The 7,735-nt window shown below is 55.3% G+C and overlaps 1 protein-coding gene across 3 annotated transcripts; it reads right to left on the bottom strand.

The window, feature by feature from the left end:
* Window positions 1-883: 883 nt before the first annotated feature.
* On the bottom strand, window positions 884-5,958 carry Ppm1m (protein phosphatase, Mg2+/Mn2+ dependent 1M). Of its 3 annotated transcripts, none has more exons than XM_074059915.1 (10): window positions 5,720-5,958; window positions 5,021-5,144; window positions 4,156-4,410; window positions 3,622-3,734; window positions 3,180-3,264; window positions 2,963-3,081; window positions 2,706-2,769; window positions 2,378-2,485; window positions 2,120-2,268; window positions 884-1,808 (listed from the first exon to the last, which is right to left on the bottom strand). In XM_074059915.1, the coding sequence occupies exons 1-10, from the start codon at window positions 5,941-5,943 to the stop codon at window positions 1,700-1,702; spliced, it is 1,350 nt and encodes a 449-aa protein (XP_073916016.1). In that variant the 5' UTR covers window positions 5,944-5,958; the 3' UTR covers window positions 884-1,699. The 3 variants fall into 3 exon arrangements, with proteins under 3 accessions (XP_073916016.1, XP_073916015.1, XP_073916017.1); XM_074059914.1 differs by having other exon boundaries at window positions 884-1,783; XM_074059916.1 differs by having other exon boundaries at window positions 884-1,783; window positions 4,192-4,410.
* Between the last annotated feature and the right edge of the window lie 1,777 nt (window positions 5,959-7,735).

The following is a 7,735-nucleotide window of genomic DNA, read 5'->3' as shown; positions in this document are numbered from 1 at the left end:
TGGAGAGGGCTGTGCTGAGGAAGAAGGAAGTCAGATCTTGGGGGCTGGTAGAGTGGCACTTGAGCATTTGCCAGCTGCCTGAGGAGAATCATGGAGAGGCTGCCCTGAGCTAGAGAAGTCAAGCAGTTTGTCAGGGCCAGAAGTCCTAGACTCTGGAATAGTTAACATGGAAAATGGGAACTAGCTGATACAGTTTTTCCTATTCCTGAACAATGTGTAGAAAATGAAATCTAAATGGGCAGCAGGTCAGTTCTATACAAGCTTTACTATCAGCTGCTACCGGATCTTCCTGGCTGCACTCAAGGGTTGTGAGTTGCCTGGTAAGTCACCTAAATGTAAACTAGAAGTGAGTCAGGCAAAGCTGGGGTCTTGAAGGCAATTTGTCTTATAATTCACCAAATACTTCTTGAGCACCTAAGCCTCCCCAAGTTTTAGATGACAACACAGTGTTGTGGCGAAGGTGAAGAACTAAACTGTTTATCAAACAACAAGCCTTAGGGGCCTTAACTGTCTCCAGGTAAACCTAGCTTTATAGAAATCTGCATTCAAAAGCAAGAAAAGGGCTGGCATAGCTCTGGTTAGAGTACCTGCCTAGCCAACCTGAGGCCCCTGAATTCAAACCCCAGATCTGAGGAGAGATGGGGTAGAGACAAACAAAAAAGCAAACCTGGTAACTCAAACCCGGAGCTCACAGGTGATGGTAAAAGGCCTTTCTGTTCTTTGGTAACAATGAGGCAGGCGGGAGGGTGCCAGCCGACAAAATATAACAGTCTTGATTCCATGCAAGTTTACAAGGTGGAGCTAAAAGGAATCCACTGGAAGGTCACATGAATTTGAAAAAGGTATCCAAGCTGTACAAGCAATTCATGATTCACAAGGGCTCTTTTGCGTACAAACATTTAATAACAGGTGACTAGGAGCAACAAAATAAAGGCATTGTTGGCATTAGACTAGGGTAGTATTGGGGCCAGGGAGAAGCAACCATTTAGAAGGTGAGTCTGCCCACCAACTCTGGAAAGCTGCTCCCTTTTTTTTTTTTTTTTTTTTTGGTGGCACTGGGCTTTGAGCTGCTAGACAGGCAGGTGCTCTGCCACTTGAGTCATGCTCCCAGCCCCTCTGGCTCCTTTCTGCTGTCCCCCAACTTTAGCTGGTTTCTCCTCAGGCATATCAGGATGGCATTCCAGAGGGCTCCCAATATTCTCTATGAGGCACCTTGCATGGACTGGGATTGAATGGAATGGATGCCCTGACATACGTGGACTGGAGATCTGCATCAAAACAGGTTGCCTGCCCCTCAAGGCATCTTTGGCTAATACCCTTACCCCAGATGTCCCTATCTGAGAATAACACCTGGGGCTGTTGAGGATCCTGTCTGAGAAGCCTCACAAGGCTCCTAAATTGTACAATGTCTCCGTCAGAGGGATATTACTGCAAAAGGCAGGACCTAGAGGGCTGGGCTCGCCACCTCCTTCCAGCTCTCCCTGCCTGGTATGATCCCCATGAAACAGGCAAATTGGGGTGGAAGGCAAGAAAATTGGGCTGTGACTGGGGACAGGACAGGCAGGGCCTCTCTTAGCTATAGTAAGGGATGCTCAGACTGTACCAGCCCTGGAGAGGTTCTGGAATGCAGTGTCGGAATCCTCAGTGGCCACTGTCCCTTTGGCCCTGGCTGTGCAAGGGAATCACGAACACAGAGACGTCATCGTAGGACACCTGTCCTTCCCCCATGGAACCGTCCTTCCCCTGTGTGCTGTGTATCAGCATTTGGGCCAATTCCGAGAACCTGTGAAGACCATCCTGCAGATGTACTTTGGGGACAGAGCAAAAAGGGTAAGGCCAGCTCTCCAGTCTCTGCACAAAGCTGAACACTTGGGGCACCCAAAGAATGTAGTCAAGCTAGGCCAAGGCGACAAGCCTGGGAGGGCCACAAACGACTACGAGAATCTTCAGCCAAAGATTTTTTGAAATCCATACCAACCTCTCTTCCCCCGGGCAACTTGAGACACCCCAATCCTGGCCATCTGCCCTGAACTGGGCTCACTGTCAGTGCTGTCTTCTCAGCCATAACTATTTGGCGGCACCAAGCCAGGCCCAGGCAGGTCCCCAGTAGCTTCAGTACCTGTGTGGGTCCTGTTGGTTCGCAGGGAGGAAGCTCCGTACCAGCCATGCCACCTGTTCATTGGATAGGACATCCCAGAGCCCATCAGTTGCCATGACAACCACGTCCTCCTCCTGCAGTGCCAGTTGATCCACATCCAGTACAGTCACCTGCAAGTTAAGCCTGGGGATCCTTCAGTGCTCCCTTCCCAGCTCCCACCAGTCTCACTCTGCCTTTCTGGGCTGTAGGAAGCTGGGGTGGACCATACTGGCCCCTTACCTGTGGGACAGAGAGCAAAAAAGGCTTGAGCTGGATGTTTGTGTCCAAGACTCTAAGCTGATGATCTCCCAGGCCCCGAGAGACAGCCAGTGTTCCTAGTAACCGAGCCTGGGGGCAAGGGAGGCGTGAGGTGATGGTGAACGGCTCCAACAAAGGCACAGTGCTAGGCTATGGCACTGCTGAACACACACGGAGAGAGGAGCCCTGGGCTGAGAGACAAGGGAGCAGATCCCAGGACACTAGCCACAGCCAGTAGTAAGGCACAATAGAGTCCCCACCTCCAGGGAGCAACTGAAGAGGAATTCTTGATAGAGGCCCAGGCACTGACCTGCCTACCCTGTCCGTGGATCAGTGGGTACTTGAGATCCGATTTCTCCACACGTTTATAGCTCCTACCAGGAACAGATCCAGGGTCAGCCCAAGGCCTACATTCTACTTTATCTTCTCCCAACCTTGAACCCAGCTATTGCGCCCTCCCAGTGCCCACCTTATCTGAGTAGAGGAGGGGGACTACCCTAGGCCACCCAGCTAAGGCTGGATCCCAGGCTTCTCCCTCCCCACCTCCCCCTATCCCATCCCGCTCACCAGCCGCTCATGTGGTGATCCCTGAACAAAACCTTCTGCCCCAAGTCATCCCCCTTCAGCCGCCGTGGGAACTCCAGTCGGGTGAACTCACCAGCCAGAAGCTCAGGGTAGATAAAGGCCTAGAGTGGAGAGGCCAGGCACAAGTCAGGCTCTCTCCTATGGCCCCTGGACCCAGGGAACTGGGTCTCCAGAGCCACCTCCTGCTAAGGGGACCTACCAGCTGCTGAATCCGCTGCCGCTCTGTCTCTGGGGTGAACTCAGAGCTCAGCGGCCGGATCTCATCCCTCCGCACCAAGATGGCTCTGGATGGGTTTGGGGGAAGGGTGTGTAAGACAACCTCCTCTCATTCGTAGCCACCCTCTTATCAGCCCCTCCAACTATCAGGGCCAGCTCCAACCATGCCCATCCCTTGCTTGAAGTCCTCAATGAATGCCTAGGACCTGTAGGGTGAAGACTCAGCCCTCTAGCCTGGCACAAGGTCCTCCCCTCCCTGGCACTGTCCACACTCACACTGGACATACACCAGGTACAAATACCAACAACTCAGTCAGTCAATCCTAGTCTCTAATACTCCACTTTCAGTCACCTTTCGTTGTCCCCACTGCCTCTATGGCGCCCTACTTCCTCTCCCCTCTGCCCAGTTCCAAGGGTTCACTTACCTGCTATCTCCAGCATTGGCCACGTACAGCTTTCCCTGCAGAGACACAGCCACCAGGGCTGTGCAGCCACCCATCTGGCCCGAGGCCTCCAGCTCCCTCCCGATCACCTCATCCTGGTGTAAACCAAGGCCACCTCAGTTGTATTGCCACTCTACCCCAAGCCCCTCACCAGTTCACTTCCCACAGCAGGTATGCAGTTCCAGCCCCAAGTCTAGCCATGACTCCCCACCCCTGTATCAGGAGAGCTACATAAGGGAAGTGCTACTCCAAACTGGAACAGAAACCAGCACCTGCGCCAAGGGCCAAAAGCCAGTGCAATGACATGATGCCATTAAGAGCAACAAGCACATACTAGGTGCTAGATAAGTGGGAGGGCTGAAGATGGTGATGATGGTGATTAGTAATGAACAAACCAACCCAATCTTGCCTTCCCAGTCCAAGGACCTGGGGTGACTGGTGCACAGGGATGCCCCAAATCCTCGGGTACCTGGGGGCAAAAAATTCTGTTTCCCTCCCCACAAAGGCCACACTCACACATTCCTGGAAGGCGTTCTCCAGAGCCCCGATTACCAAGTCTTCTGTCCGGATGCCCTTTTCCTCCACAAACTGGGGGTCACTAAGACAGACGCAGCGGCCACTGAGATGCATAGGGGGCTGAGAAGCCACCACTCCTTCTACCACAGCCTCTAGCTGCCGGCGCAGGCAGGAGTGCAGGGTGTTGGCAGCTAGGATGGCTGCTGCAGGACCACCATGCCCATCAAACAGTGCCCAGTAGTGACCTGTCAGAAACTGCACAGGAAGGACTCCGGGTCAGCTTCTGCCTGGCTTCCCCACCTGTCCCCCTGGCCCAGCCTGAACCAGGATATGGGGCTGCAAGGCGAGTGTGATTGTACTGGTCCCAGCTTCTGTTTGCTTTTGTTTTTTGGTGGGATTGGAGTTTGAACTCAGGGCTTTGCACTTGCAGAGCAGGTGCTCTACTGCTTGAGCCATTTTGTTCTGGTTATTTTGGAAACGGAAAAGGTCTCAAGAATAGTTCCCCAGGCTGGTCTTGAACTGTGATCCTCCTGATCTCAGCCCCTCAAGTAGCTATGATTGTAGGTGTGAGCCACTGGCACCCAGCTCTGGTTGCAGCTTGAAAAAGAGGCTCAAGACCGGGTGCCGGTGGCTCACACCTGTAATCTTAGCTACTCAGGAGGCAAAGATCAGGAGTATCGAGGTTCAAAGCCAATCCAGGCAAATAGTTCAAGAGAGACCCTATCTTGAAAAAACCCATCGCAACAAAGGGCTGGCGGAGTGGCTCAAGTAGTAAGAGCTCCTGCCTAACGAGTATGAGGCCCTGAGTTCAAACGCCAGTGCCGCAAAAAAAAAAAAAAAGAGGTGTTGGGCCGGCTGCACTCACCTCCTCTGAGCACACAGTCAGCCACTCTTGCTCCTCCTCAGTCCCGAATTCACATCGCCGGATGCGCAGCTTCCCACAGGCAGCTTGGTCCTCGTTAAACTCAGATTTCTCTGCGTTGATGATTCTGAGGCCGGAAAATGGTCAGTGACCCTCTAGGGACACATTTATGTCCCTGAAGGCACAGAGACCCCCAGCTGGAGCAACAGCTCCTGTGTGCTGTCCCTGCCACACAGCTGGACAGCTACGATGTAAACTTTGTGTTTAGTGTTTTTGCTAAGGTAAAAACTCAGGGCCCAGACCCTGTGGAGGCAGTCTGCTGGCCCAGGGCTGGAGGTGAGGGTGGACTTCCTGGGGGGCGGTGATCTGGGGTCCCTTTCCCATCTCTGCACCACCCTGTTCCACACCGCACAGGCCAAACCCAGGGTGAAATGCGAGGGAAGGGTACGGGAAGATCTCCAAAGCCCAGAATGCTGGAACCCCAGTCTCCTGTCCTCATCTTGCAAAGCCCCCGGGCTCCATCCTTCTCCGAGGGGCTCTAGAGATCCAAAGAGACCACTGGGGTGGGCTGAGGGGGAGGATGCAGGGGTCGGAGGTGAGCGCAGCAAGGGGTGATCCACAGGTGGGGTGGGGTGACACTGGCTCCCCAGAGCGTCGCAGAAGCCCAGCCTGGGTCGGGTAGGGCGGGGGCGGGGCACTCACTCTGCATAGCCCGCGTTCCAGGGCAGCGTGCGGCCTCGCGAGGGGCTGCGCACGGGCCGGGCGTCCGGGCGGCGCGAGGCGTCGGCGGGGCCTGGGCTGGAACCCGAGCCGCGCAGGAAGCGGGGCCGCCGGTAGGGCACGGGGCTGGCGTGCGGCCCGGCCGGCCGCGGCGTGGGCAGCGGACCCCCCGGCAGGAAGCGGCGCCGGAACCAGCCGGCCGACATGGCGCGGCGAGCGCGCGGGCCGGGGTCTGCGCCTGGCACCCGCACCGCCGCCGCCCCTGGGAGGAGGAAGCGGCCAGGCTCGGGGCGGGGACGGCGACGCCCCCTCCCCGGCCTCCCGCCCCAGCCGCGTGCGTGCGCGGCCTGGGCTACCCGACGTGGCGATCCTCCCCACGTCCCAGGAAGCGAGCGCTGTTGGCAGCCCCGTTAATCAGGCTCAGCGAGGTGGAGTCGCCTGCCTGAGTCACACAGCGCAACGTTCACCCACACCTGGGCGACAGCGGCCTGTGAGAGGAGGGGAAGTCCCGCCCTCTGCCCAGGGGGCTCTGTAGGGTCATTCAAAGCATTGCAGAACCTCAAGCCTCCTTCTGCTGCGGGGCGGGGCCCTTGCGCAAGGGGAAGCTGGGGACAGGACGTCCTTGGAGCTGTCAGACTGACACATTGGGTAAGAGGGAGTCAGAGGACTGTGTTCCCTCAGGAGGCCTCCGTTCCTCACCACCCCCCCCCCATGGGTGGCTTTGTGGTCACCTTGGCCCCTCCCCTCCCAAGAGACTGCTCCTGTCCCAAAGGCCAGTCTCCCAAATGGCTGTCCCTCCAGTCAAGACGTCTTCTCTGAACACACATAGCAGGATTCTCACTGGGCTGTGACTAACTGATGGACAGGAAGAATGTATGGGAATTTAAAGGAGCATCATGGTCCCCCCAAAGGCTCCAGCTGATGAGAGTCTGGTCCTGGGACTAAAAGAAGTGAAAGACTTTCATGTGGGCTTCATGCAACATGCTGTAATCTCTTAATCCCTAACCAGCTGTCCCTGTGAGGTCAGCAGCAATGTCCCCCTTTACACAGCACCTTGTCACCCTTCTGTCACTCCCTGTGCAGGACTGCTATTTCCATTTCATAAGGTGGCCCTCAGGCTTTCAGAGGGGAAGTCTGTGATGTGCAGGGCTCTGTGTTTCCATTTTGACATTACAACTGAGTCAAAACCACCCTCCCTCCCTAGGGGATTTCTCTTCCCCTTTCCTCCTCCAGGAAGCCAACTCAAAGTCCCCAAAGCTAGCCAGTGCCCACGGATGGCTGCATTAGGAGTCCCTACCTCCACCTCCACTCCTAAGCCCAGGCCCAAGTTCAGCAGGCCCCACTTCCTTCAGGAAGCCAGTCCTGTCCCCCCTGGAAGTTCCTCCAGCCCAAGGAAGAAAGGTTCTTAGGGCAGAAAACTGTGCCCAGAATCCCATCGCTCAAACACCTCAACTCCAGAGCAGCCTGGAGGCCAATTTACAGAACATACTGTGTGTGCCAGGCCCATGCTGGGCACCAAAGCACAGCAGAGATGAGCCAGGCACCTGCCCACTGAACCCGAGTAATAGAAGACCTGATGGAGGATGCTTGATTCAGGTGTCAAGAGGGTGGAGTCAATGTCAGAGAAAGGTGTCCCAAAGGACACCTCTCATCAGGACAGAGATGGACCAGGACTCAAGCTAAGACAGGCCCAATTAAGTCTATGGGGCTGCCTCCTCACCCCTACCAACTGATGGTCCAGAGGTTTTTAAATTCTGAAATTGGAAGAAACAAGGAAAACTCACTCTGTTCCTTAACCCACTGCCCAGGTAAGGTGAAAGTCCTATCCTAAGATGTTTTCACAGAAGCTCTGGGCAGCCAGATGTCACAGTCTGCATCCCAATCTAACCACTTTGTTTTCTCAGAGCCATGTGGCGTCCTATGGCAGTGCCATCCTCTCTGTTCCAAAGTGGCCTGGGTGGTTCCTTAATGCTACCCAGATTCCTCAGGCTGTGCTAT

This window comes from Castor canadensis, chromosome 17, assembly GCF_047511655.1.
Source record: "Castor canadensis chromosome 17, mCasCan1.hap1v2, whole genome shotgun sequence".
NCBI classification, from domain to species: domain Eukaryota; kingdom Metazoa; phylum Chordata; class Mammalia; order Rodentia; family Castoridae; genus Castor; species Castor canadensis.
This window is presented reverse-complemented; position numbering and strand designations above follow the sequence as displayed.

What these genes read in the sequence shown, in the direction of transcription:
- Ppm1m (XM_074059914.1), bottom strand. Translation starts at nt 5,943, where the DNA reads ATGTCGGCCGGCTGGTTCCGGCGCCGCTTCCTGCCGGGGGGTCCGCTG. An exon ending in GGCAGCGGATTCAGCAGCTG is followed by an intron (nt 3,082 to 3,179) that starts GTAGGTCCCCTT and finishes TCTCCACTCTAG; the next exon opens with GCCTTTATCTACCCTGAGCT. An exon ending in AACCAACAGGACCCACACAG is followed by an intron (nt 1,784 to 2,119) that starts GTACTGAAGCTA and finishes TGGTCTTCACAG; the next exon opens with GTTCTCGGAATTGGCCCAAA.